Here is a 12660-nt window from a genome sequence, read left to right on the forward strand (position 1 = left end):
TGAATGAACACGCTTGTATGTGTATGTATATGTATTATTAAAAAAACAACGTCATTTTTAATCAGTTTTTTTTTTAGCCCAATCAAAATTAATTTTGACACAATTGTAACCAATGTTTTTTTTTCTTTTTTTTTTATACAAAGCCGCACTGTATTTTCACTTTCAGAGCTAGTGCTGATTTATGTATTTTCAAATTGTATGTTATATTAAACCCAGACTTTTGTACCATAACATTGTAATACTGCTCATTAGCATAAATGTAAAGGAGGGCTAATTATCTATCATTAGTCATGCTCTTATTTAGACAAGTACAAGCACACACAAATGATATATACACAAGTACATGTTCATAAATAAATGCTATACGTTATGTAGTTTATTATATGAGATATTTCAAATGGATATTGTCTCCCATCAGCCTGACAGTAGTCGCGTGAATCTTCATTCTTTTAGAAGTCAGTTGCCCTGAATCCCGTTTTCGTTGAGAACTCTAATCATAAACACCTTCAACCCTTCACCCCAGAGAGATCATAACACCCCCACCCCTAAACCTTCTTCCCTAGAGATCATAATAAACTGCCAAGAGATAATTTGTGAAAGAGAGAGATAGAGAGAGAAAAAAAGAGATGTTTTAGTTGAGTTTATTTCCTTCTTGCTGGCCTTCACGCCTCGCCAAGAAGTTGTGGGCTTAGACTCATGCTTGTCTGAGACTCATGCTTGTCTTGGCCAATATTCCAGTACAGGTTTTTCTTTTTCGTTTTGTCCACAAATATGCCTTGTAAAAACCATTTGGTATTATTGTTATAGTTGTATAAGCGTGGACTCCACCACTGTCATGTTATTGGACCTCTCCGCCCCTTTCCTGATGGTGAAAGGGGACCGGTCCCATTATGTACTCAACGTATTAAATGCCTTACATCAATGTTACTTAATGTGATTGACACAACATATGGATGTTGTTACGCTAGATGTTGACTATTATTGATGTTGCCTACTATTCCTCGTGGAACAAAAAACATGGCGCCCCTCCCCCCACCCCCCACCACGTCACCTCTTGGGTTTTGGTCAGGGAAGGAGGAGGGTAACTTCTTTTGGGCGGATCTGGGCGAGTCAAACCGGCCTTTTTTTGAAGATTTCAGATCGATCCACGTCTTTGTAATGCAATGTTCTCTACGTCGTCCAGAGAGAAAGAGAAAGGGAAATTGTGTGTGTGTGTGTGTGTAGAGAGAGAGAGAGAGAGAGAGAGAGAGAGAGAGAGAGAGAGAGAGAGAGAGAGAGAGAGAGTAGCTGTGTGTGTGTATAAAAGTGTACGAGTGTATGAAATCTGACGTCCTTCCTTCGTTCGCTCGTCCCCTACAAAGGATCTAATTTAGGGAGGTACAGCGGAAAAGATTTATAATATTTCCCGTGCCATTTTATTAGAAAAAAAAGGGAAAAAGACGTCTTGTATGAATGTATTAGAATGTATTCACGATTCCCGAAATGTAAATGCTTTAGAGAAAAAGTGCCGTGTTCCCTTCGTTACTCTTGATTCAGTGTCACGTGACCAGTGGGATCACTCCATTCGTCTTGCTTTTAGACGCTCGTTGTTGAGTGTCTTATGAGTTCAGTTTATCTTTAAGACCATCGAGGGTCAGTGTCGTACTTGCTCTAGATCTGGTGTAAATCCAAGTATTGATGTGAATCTACTGTACAGAAAAAATAAATAAAAACAAGTTACTGAGTGGACGTTTAGCATAGTTTCTGAAGAGTAACTCGGTTTGTTTACATATCAGGTATACTCACAAGAGATAAAGAATTATTATAAAATAACAGCTTATTTCAAGAATATTCTTCGTGGGCGATGTTAACCTACACAAGCTTATTTAAGCTGATGTAATTTTGCCCGAAGTCACGCGTGGCGGTTAACATTTGCAACACTGCAAACTCTTCGAGCAAGCAATCGGCGGTATACTTTGATGTAAATCCCCTGCTTGTTAATTAAGTGTTTCTAATTGCATGTAAAAGAGGTTTTTATGTTATTTTGGAAAGAAAAATGCTCAAAATGGTCATCGGGGTGACGTAGGCTCCGCTGTAAGTCCAAAAAAAACCGATTGGAAATTTTGTTTTCTGCGTATCTTAATTTTGTGACAAATATTATTAGTCTGTATAGTGTTTGTATGTCTGTCTCTTCCTGTTATGACGATTATTATGGATGATCTCCGAATTGGTCCCATTGCATGTTGCTGTATTGCATTACAGTTTACTTGTGCTCATGTTGTAAAAAAAATAATAATAATAAACAAAGGAAAAACAAAACCTTAACTAGGGGTGCCATAAAGGGGAATTTTGAATGATCCTATGTTAAAAAGTACACTATTCTATATGTTTGTACAATCCCACGTGTGTGTACAAATAAAAAAAAGCTATATTGAATGCGCTGAAAACTTGTGTGTACAATTCAGATGTGCGCATGATCGTGTACACGTACCTAATGATCACGTACGCGTACTGTACGATCGTGTTCACGTACCACATGATTGTGTACGTGTAAACCATTGCGGTCGCGTATGCACGTCACGTGATTGAGTGCACGTAAAACACGATCGTCAAGATTGTATCCTTACAATCATGTCCGTGTACTTCACGATCGTGTGTGAGTGTATGTGTACGTAATCACGGCGTGCATACACAGCACAGTCATGTCTGTGTACTATTCCCAATTTGTGCAGGCGGGTATGTGTGAAGGAGTTGAGCTTATTTTAGTCATACCACAAGACAGGGTATGCTGTATATTTCTATTGTGAATTTGGAAATAAATATTTATTATGTATTAAACAGACTTTCATTCCAGTCCTGTATTTGTGTAATGAAGATCTTCATCCCAGTCTCATTATAAATCAAACACTTTCATTCCAGTCTTATTATATATTAAACACTTTCATTCCAGTCTTATTATATGTTAAACACTTTCATTCCAGTCTCATTATCTACCAAACACTTATGATTCCAGTCATTTATTTTTTTTATTATACAGACAATAATTTGTCTTTTTTTAATTCATCTTATTTAGATCCTTTCTTATGATTATAATTTCAGTCTTTTATATCGTGATGATCAGTCTTACATGATAGTAATTTATTACTTACTGGTAAAAGCTTACTTTCACTCCAGTCTCATCCGTTCAAGTCCCTTTTTTTTGTGAATAAAACAGCCTTCCATTCCAATCTTTTCTCCAGTTTTTTATTCGAGAAAAATGTAAGACAAATAAAATAAACATGGTAGGTTTATTCAAGAATATAAAATGAAACGGTAAAACTATTTACCCTAAGTTAGTGATGGAATAAGCCTATGGGTAGGGTAAGTAAATCGAGCAAGTTCGCATCAAACAAAGGTACAAAGAGAAGACTATGCTGTGACTACAGTGAATATTATTACGTATTTATATATTTTATGATTACCTCCAGTTATGAAACCGTAAAAGTACGAAGACTCCAATAAAAACATACACTGGGCTTGAAAGTAGAGGCATCATACGAACCCATGTGCTGTTATAACGCATCTAAATGAAGTCCAACTTATCATAGCTTCTACTACCAGTAAGACGTCAGCAAAAGACCGTCTAAAGCATGCAATAAAGAAGCAATTCAGAGAAAGATCTAACTTGAATCTTTAAGTAAAGCTGCCTAACTTACTTAAGTAAAAATATCAGACGAGAAACAGCCACGTCACCGAAAATATTTAAGATGTCATTGGCTCTTTCTTTCCTTCAATTCAGTATATACAACACGAGAAGCCGTTCAAGGAACAGCAACTCTCCCTTGATAAAAAAAAATAATAACTGGCGTTTAAGACACGATAAGACGAGAAAATGATTCTCAAGTCATCGCATGCATAGAGCGTCAACACCGCAACCTAGATATAAGGCATCTAAGGAACAAATGAAGCAATTTATTCAGAAAGAGATGAAATATAGATTTAACCACCACTGTGGTACACCGCAATATCCAGTGTTGGCAGCTGCGCTCGTTATGTGCCCACTATAAGTCAATGTGTTACAGGGAAGTGGGAACTTCCTTCTTGGTGTGATACAAAGACGACATTATCACAATCATCAAAAAGCATAACTTCTCATGAATCATATTAACTATAATTGAAAAAAATGCGTATTTCATGGTGAAGGTTTCTAGAGAAACATATTCGACAGTTAGATATTAAATGATGGATAATATCCCCATCAAGGAAATATTGCAATGCTTTCCTAAAACCAACAAATGAAAACAAAGGAAAGTATTTTTCTCGATTTTGATTGGTTCTTTTCAATGAGGTTGACATAATACTGTCGGGTGTCCTGAGGGCGTTTGTTTATAAACAGCAGCTGTTTGCAAAAAGGTGCGAAACATAGAGAAGAGTAACTTCTATAGTTTCCAATCTTACCGCAGGATTCTTTGTCGCTAGTGCTCTAAAATAGTAAAATAACTATTTCCTTCATAATCAAATAAGAAATACAAATCTCACGTCAAAGTAACACAATATTAATTATTCATATTATATTCTATTATATTATTTTATTATATGCCTTATTCAAATCATAATTGAAATTATTTTGTCCCTTATCTAGGTCAAGCACATCTTTAGCAAGTCAGTGACTTGAGATTGATTTAAAATTTCATAACTATAAGTGAATTATGAGTTATTTATTGATTTTAACAATATTATAAAAACTCGAAAGCTTTCGAAACAATTTTTTATCGTAAGCAAGGAGTGTTACATTTTCAAATCGATATTGACGTTCTCGGTACTAGAACCTCGTTCTCCACTCCACAGCCATTGTCAGGACATCATGGAAGAAGAGGACACAAAGTTTGAATTAGAAGTTGAAAACATTGTAGACAGCGATGACTTCACCATATTTAACCAGGAAGACCTGCCGATGGGTGGTTTTCAAGTTATGGAGGAGATCAGGAGGAAAGGAAAACTATGTGACGTGACATTAAAGGTATAAAATAGACTTGTGCTTTGTGGGGGTGACCTAGACCTACCCACACCACCGCCTGCTTGACACTTGAGAAGTGCCGCAGAAACATGCCTCAGATTATTATGTTTTTCCATCTATTTGTTTTAATGCATTATATGGTCTTGATGGAAATTAAAGCGTGCAATTGGTTTTAGGGATTGTGAGGCATATTACGTGTTACATGTCTCGAAATAAGCCTTGTTATATCTACCAATAGCTAGTCCTAGGTTGATGTCACTTTTAGCCTAGGGTAGGCTAGCTTGAACCTCAATTGAAATGTTGATTTGCCCATACCACCTCTATATGCTACCTGGTTTTAGGGTTGTATGTATGATAGCGGCCACCTGTATGTATTATGTCTAACTTGAATACGGCAGTGTAAGGGGGGTCGCAGGGGGCCATTAACCCACCCATTTGGTAAGTAGGTGAGGACACTGCTTGTAGGTTAGGTTAAGGGGGAAAGTTTATGTTAGTTCATCTCCATATTTAATGAGTGCTTGAGGAACTGGCCGCTGATATACAAAGGTTCCCGGTTTTATTGTTACGGACGGGAAAAGCTTTTCTACCTATAATCAGGTGTTTCCTATAGAAAAACGTCAAATTTGTTTGAAAAGACACTTATTTACACAATTAAAAGCGTAATCGTCTAAGAAATAGAAATTAATGGGGATATCGTGTGCAGCTTAGGGTTTACTGCTTGCCAGGACATAGGTGCTTGATGTTTTTCTATTTCCGCGAGCAAAGCGACTGCACGACAGAGCTAAAACCATTAGATTTCTAAATAATATCCCCGTTCTGAGACGGTCTAACAGCTTTAACGTTTATTTGCTGTTTAAATGTTCAAATTCAGTGAAAGCACATAGTTTACTGCAGGAAAAATTACTTTTTCTTCTCAAAATGTTGTTCCATCTGTAACTATAATTTTACCAGTTTGGTTACGGGTCGAAGAATCCCTGATAAGTTGAGACACTGTGTTTTATGTGAGGTTCAGAAAGGGAATATGCGGTTTCAATGTTTACTAAATATATACTGTTTCGTGTCTGTGATCTGGTTTCTCATCAAACATTTTGGGTAGTGTGTTGATAGTTGTGTCACTGAATTTTTGTCCACCAAAATACTCAACCGCACAGGTAATGCTCGTGTTGCAATATGTTGTCTACCGATTGCCAGAAGGTAAGAACAATTAGGTGATGCCAAACAAAGACCAGTATTAATAATGAGCGTTAGTTCGGTGGACTAACAAACTCGAAAATATGCATAATTAACCCTGGATAGGTACGGTCCTCGGACACCCCTTTAAGGGTATACTCGGACGCGAACGACCCCGACGCCAAAAAAAATTCTTGAAAAATCAGTTTTTGCAGTAACCTCCTTTTTTCTTTTGCCAAAAAAAACTTCAATGAATGCTTAAAACAACTGTAAAGATAAATACTACTCATCTGCAGAAAAACTATTTATTATAAATATTTTAAAAAATTAAGTAGAAAAAAAAAAGACCTGACATAAAAATTCATAAAAAAAAAGTTTATACATATATACACAAATCCTTTTAGGAATTGATTCTTGAATGTTTAGGACACATCTTGATGTATTTTGGATGAAGTCAGACCCATGGAGGTGAAGATCTGAAATGAGAAAAAAAGGGTAACTTTTTTTGGCCAAAAAAAATTGTCCAAATTTCATGAATTTTTTTGGGTACCCAAATGAAATAGGAAGTGGCTAATTTTTTTAGGGAATAAACATATGTTATCCTAAAATAGAAATATGTAAAAAAATCTTCATTATTTTGTAAATTACATTTATATCAGGGGCCATATCTAAAGGTAATTTTTTGAGTACTTGGAAATTTCGTAAAAAAATACATATATTCAATATATAATATGATATTTATGCAGGTAAAAATATACCAAAATATCACAAATTCTATAAGGAACAAGAATATATATAGATAGGGCAGCTTACGCTTCGGATATGTCCTCAAAATGGCCGCCAACCACACTGACTCAGACTCCCTAATCTGCCACTTGAAATGTAGGAAGGGTATGTCAATTTCGGTGTTATTTACTAATCTAATTATTATTGGATATGCATAAAAATTGTATGGTGGGTTGCTGGATAATTGTCGATTATTTTACGACTATAAAATAAAAATTCTGACCCAAAAAATTTTTTTTGAAGGGAAATAAAATCGAAAAAAAAAATGTAAAACAATATTTTAGCTAAAAAAATTTGATGATATTCAATCAAAAAAAAAGTAAACAAAATTTTCCGACAAATAAACATCTAGAGGAATCATTACTCTGTGATAGTTCCTTAGTACGTAGTAATTTTGAAAGAATTGGGAAAAAACGAAAAAATGGCAATCACCGGAAAATCGAACACATACCTATATATACGCCATATCTGGCTAAAAAAAAGATAGGCATGGGTAGCCAGATCATCTAGAAAAACTTTCCAACACTATAAAAATATAAGTTTTGCGACACTACTTGCCAATTCCTTACGGTAACATGACTAAGCAAAAAAATGCAAAACAAATAAAAAGGGGCACTCGTGGAAAAATGGCCATTCTAATATACGGCATTTCAGAAAAAAAAAAATTTCAGCCACGTGCTAGGCAAACCATCAAGGCATATTTTCCGACAAATAAACATATAAATGAAATATTACTCTGTGATAGTTCCTTAGTACGTAGTAATTTTGAAAGAAATGGGAAAAAACGAAAAAATGGCAATCACAGGAAAATCGAACACATACTTATATATACGCCATATCTGGCTAAAAAAAAAATAGGCATGGGTAGCCAGATCATCTAGAAACACTTTCCAACACTATAAAAATATAAGTTTTGCGACACTACTTGCCAATTCCTTACGGTAACATGACTAAGCAAAAAAATGCAAAACAAATAAAAAGGGGCACTCGCGGAAAAATGCCCAACATTCTAATATACGGCATCTCAGATAAAAAAAAAGACATGCACGTGTTAGCCCAACCATCAAGGCACACTTTCTAACACATAAACATGAAAAAAAAATCAATAATATACGGCAATTCCTTACTACGTAGTAAATTTTTACAAATATTGAAAAAAAACAGAAATTGGCAACCGCAGTTAAATACCCAATATACCAATAACTACGTCGTATCTGACAAAAACAAAATCACGCATGGGTAGCCAGATCATCTAGACACACTTTCCAACATTAAAAAAGCAAAAGTTTTACGACACTATTTCGCAATATCTTACGGAAAAATGACTTGGCAAAAAAATTAAAAAGGGACACTCGCGGTAAAATGCCCGACATTCTAATATACGACATCTCAGATAAAAAAAAAGACATGCACGTGTTAGCCCAACCATCAAGGCACACTTTCTAACACATAAACATGAAAAAAAAATGAATAATATACGGCAATTCCTCACTACGTAGTAATTTTTACAAATATTGAAAAAAAACAGAAATTGGTAACCGCAGTTAAATACCCAATATACCAATAACTACGTCGTATCTGACAAAAACAAAGTCATGCATGGGTAGCCAGATCATCTAGACACACTTTCCAACACTAAACAAACAAAAGTTTTACGACACTATTTGGCAATATCTTACGGAAAAATGACTTGGCAAAAAAATGAAAAAAAATGAAAAAGGGGCACTAGCGGTAAAATGGTCCTCGTGGTGATGAACGACATTTTAACTAAAGAAAAAAACATGCACATGGTAGCCAAACAATCCACCAAGACTTTCCACAACTGATAACCTATACAAGTTGCACCATTCTACGACAATTTCATAATACGTAATAACTTTGATAATTATGCAAACTACCTCAGAAGGGTAAACTCGGACGCGAACGACCCCGACGCGTCTCAGAAATCGGGGAAGGAGTACAGCTACAGCAATGCACATCTGGACACTACTAGAGCGTGTAGGGGAGACACCTCCTGCAGGTCGATCACCCACAAATTCAGTCACAGGGGTGAGTCACGTGAGAAAAACCTGTTTTTTTTTGACGCTCGGGGTCGCAAACGACCCACCGTACCTATCCAGGGTTAAGTGCATCGACGATGAACACTGGAAGGAGTCTCATGTTGTATGTAAGCTGCAGTCCTGGTGCCCCAACATTCCACACACACACACACACACACACACACACACACACACACACACACACACACACTAAAATATTTGGTAAGGAAAGGGCACCTTAAAGTCAGGTTAGGTAAGTGGCTTTGCAAGGCCTGAACCCTCCACCTAAGTAAGGACACAGCATCCTAAATTGGAATATGGGGAAGCTGTAAGTGTTTGATGATCAGTGACAATGCTATAGTGAAGCTCTTCCCCTCTGGAACTATAAGGCTATAGTGTAGCATGTAGAGATGGTGAATAAATACAGTATAAAGATCTAAAAAATGAAACTGGTAGAAACCCTATAGTGTTATATGGAGCAGTAGTTAGAGGGCTGGATAGCAAGATACGAAGAAGGAACAGAGGGGATGTGGTAAAAGGATAAAAAGTGAGCGCAGCCAAGGTCTGAAGGAATCCTTTTAAGGGGCTACCCTCAAGATTAAAAGGTAGTTAAATTACTCAAGTTTATAAGTAGATATTCTATCTGATTTACAGTTATGGTATGGATGTATTTTTTATCCTTTTTAGATCTGCTGTTCGATTAACAATATTGAAGGTATATTTACCCCCACCCTCTTTGTGTAGGACTGACCACCGTAGGCTAGGATGCAATCCTATACTATACAGTAATTTACAACTCCTTAGACCAAATTTGGTAATTATATCTGTGGGCATCAAGGAGGTAACAGCACTTTAGGTTAGGTTAGGGTATGTATATCCGTACATTTTGTCAGTGTTAACCTCGCTCAAGAACCCATTTCCCAATGTGATCTGTTTTTATTAAACTCAAGTGCCGGATGTTTGCTAAATAGTCAATTAATCATTTCTAGCAGGGAATTGATAACTAACGGTTAATTTAAACCCTTTAACGAGTTATTTTCGGTTAGCGGTGGTACTTTTGTTTCCTCATGTTGTAGAAGTTTTGTGTCTTTTGCAATGCATATCTGTCTTTGAAGGCATGAAATAAAATTTTACTGAATTGACGCCCTAACATATCTGATACTTGGGGCGCAGAGTGATTATTGATGATATTTAGTTTTAAAATTCTTGGAAGAATCTTTAATATTTTTCTGCATAGCTTCTAGTTTGTATTGATTTGATAAGTTGATGTTTATGCGAGGGTTTTAGTTTTATCTTTTCCCATATCCTTCTAACATTTAGAAGAGCCTTCACAAGAAAGAAAAATGTTATACAGTAGTTTAGGGAAATCGCAGAATAAACTGTGTGGGAAATATGATTTATTTTTAGAATGCTTAAAACTGTGCTTTTAATATGCCATTTAAGCTTTCAATTTTAGTAATGCAGAACATTGATTAAATAATTAAATTTTTTTATTTTTAAATCCCATCTAGAAGCAGGTGTAGCAATGCAAGTTAATTATATGTATGTTGCAAGATTAATTTTTTTGTAGGTTTTAGTTTATTATGCTGTGTGACACAAGTGACCGACTTCTTGTCAGATTAGAAAAACATGTACACATGCTCATAAATTCTTCTAATTTTATTTGTAATTGGTTTGAGGCAATTATATAACATTTCCTGAGCATAGACCCAGTATCCCATGTCTTGGACATGGGGAAAATAATTTTGAACAATTTTGTAGGGATTCGGCTTGTATTTTTCAAGTAAATGTAGGTTTGAATTTTTATGATTAAAACTTGCTAATCTAGTTTGGAAAAAGTTCTCATAAAATTTCAGAAAAAAGTCAGAAGGGAAATCATCAAGAAAATTTTTCATATTTTGTAGCAAATTAATTCAGTCATATTGTGAAAGACTAGATGAGGATTTACATAATCAGTTTATTTGCTCATCAGAGGGTGATGTTTAACCCTTTGACCATCAGCCCTTCATCAAATAATTAGGCACTCAAGCCCCAGGGCATATTTTTTGGACATTTTACTTAAGTCATCACAAAAACTATGGAAGATAGGATGTTGCATTATTTGTTTACGTATAGCTGATTAAATTTTCTTTTCATTGATATATGTTACATATTTTGAAGAAGGTTAATGAACACCCTATAAGACAAAGCTATGTAAATAAAGTTGTTTAATACAGTAATGATAGGTGTTAGCTACAGTAGATTTTATTCTTCTTTCAGATGGCTTGCTTTAGTCTTCTTACCATTATTTTTATTTAGAAATTTCTTAATTTGTATATATAATCTATGATCTTGTAACAAGCATTAACCGGAGAATATAAAAATGCACTTGGGTATTTTTATCTCAAGGTTTTAGTTTGAAAACTAGAACACTCATGTGGAGTAATCATTTCAGTTCACTCCTTTGTTTTGGTTACTTCATTTTCCCTTATAGGGTTTCTAAAGAAAGTCAGAATTAGGTGTGAGAAGAGGATGCCATGAAAGTACCCCTCAAGGTTAGAGAGAGAAGCTTTAGAGTTCAAAGTGGTTGTTATTGTTTAGAAGCTTTTAAATGATTCGGTGGCATGACATCTAAATATATGTCACAAATAATATTTGTTCCGACACGAATAAAAACCATACAATGTTTATAGGGATATCCTTTTGGCAAAGCTGAAGACAAACCATAATAATTTTAGCGAGGGATAACCACCCCAATCGCTAGTTAACGAGTGACGGTAGCCGGCTACCTCGCTCACTCATACAACTGGGCTGAGTAACCACTTCTCTTTCTGGCTCGGTAGAGGACAGTCATACTGCCGCTATCTCCCGTAAAGACTTGCCATTTGATTGTTTAACAGTTAATTCTGTTTTTCTTATTTGTTTTATATATATATGAAAACATACTCTTGTTTTTATATATATCTAACCTTGTACAGTATTACAGTTGCTGTTTGTGTGACAGCGTTGTACGGACTCGGTCTCCGTCACAGGGGATTCGTCATAGTGTTGTTGCTCCTTCCCCCTTACTACGCCGCTCTCCCTCTTATGTAGATGGCTGGTAGATCCCCAACGGGAGGTACACCTTTCCTGGTTTCCGGGTTAGGTGGTACTCCTGAATGGTTCTTCAGTAATTAATTTGAAGTCAATAACTGTTTGTAATTCAACTCTTTCAACTCTCGAATCCTCTCTTGTCCTTGCATGATGGGCCAACAGCCTTACTTAGCTTGCAGATGGAGTGCTTAGTCTTTATCTTGTCCGCTCCCTCACGGGGAACTCCATTCCACCGAGTGTTGAGTTTCCTCCCAAGTAGTCTTATTTGCAGTGGATTAATGATTTGTAATTCATCGTAACTTTCATATTTCCTCAGATAGCGATGCCGTTCTTCTTCGTTCGGCTAAATCAGCCAACGTAAATAGAGCAGTTCCGTTCGTTCCTGTAGAATCGGTTGTTCCTGCCCCGTCACTGTCCTGCATTGAAGGGACCTGCCTAACCATAGCAGTTTGTGATCAGCTCGTTGGTTACAACCTTTTCATTTTGAAATAAAGTCCCTGCCAATAAGGGTTTAGTCTCTGTTTCACTCGTAAGCTATCCTTCGTTCCAGATGCTCAGGCATGGGAACAAGGCATACCAGGTTCCTTTGGGTGTTCCAGTTGGGGGATCCCTAAGGGG

The 12660-nt window shown here is 36.1% G+C and overlaps 1 protein-coding gene across 3 annotated transcripts in view; it reads left to right on the forward strand.

The window, feature by feature from the left end:
• Window positions 1–4792: 4792 nt before the first annotated feature.
• The window catches only part of KLHL18 (Kelch like family member 18), a 74318-nt gene continuing 66450 nt past the window's right edge, over window positions 4793–12660 (forward strand). For all 3 annotated transcript variants that reach the window (XM_068394921.1, XM_068394920.1, XM_068394922.1), the window contains exon 1: window positions 4793–4978. In XM_068394921.1, coding sequence (XP_068251022.1) covers window positions 4823–4978 — 156 coding nt within the window. In that variant the 5' untranslated portion in view covers window positions 4793–4822. The remainder of the gene's footprint in view (window positions 4979–12660) is intronic.

This window comes from Palaemon carinicauda, chromosome 20 (genome assembly GCF_036898095.1).
Source record: "Palaemon carinicauda isolate YSFRI2023 chromosome 20, ASM3689809v2, whole genome shotgun sequence".
Lineage (NCBI taxonomy): Eukaryota > Metazoa > Arthropoda > Malacostraca > Decapoda > Palaemonidae > Palaemon > Palaemon carinicauda.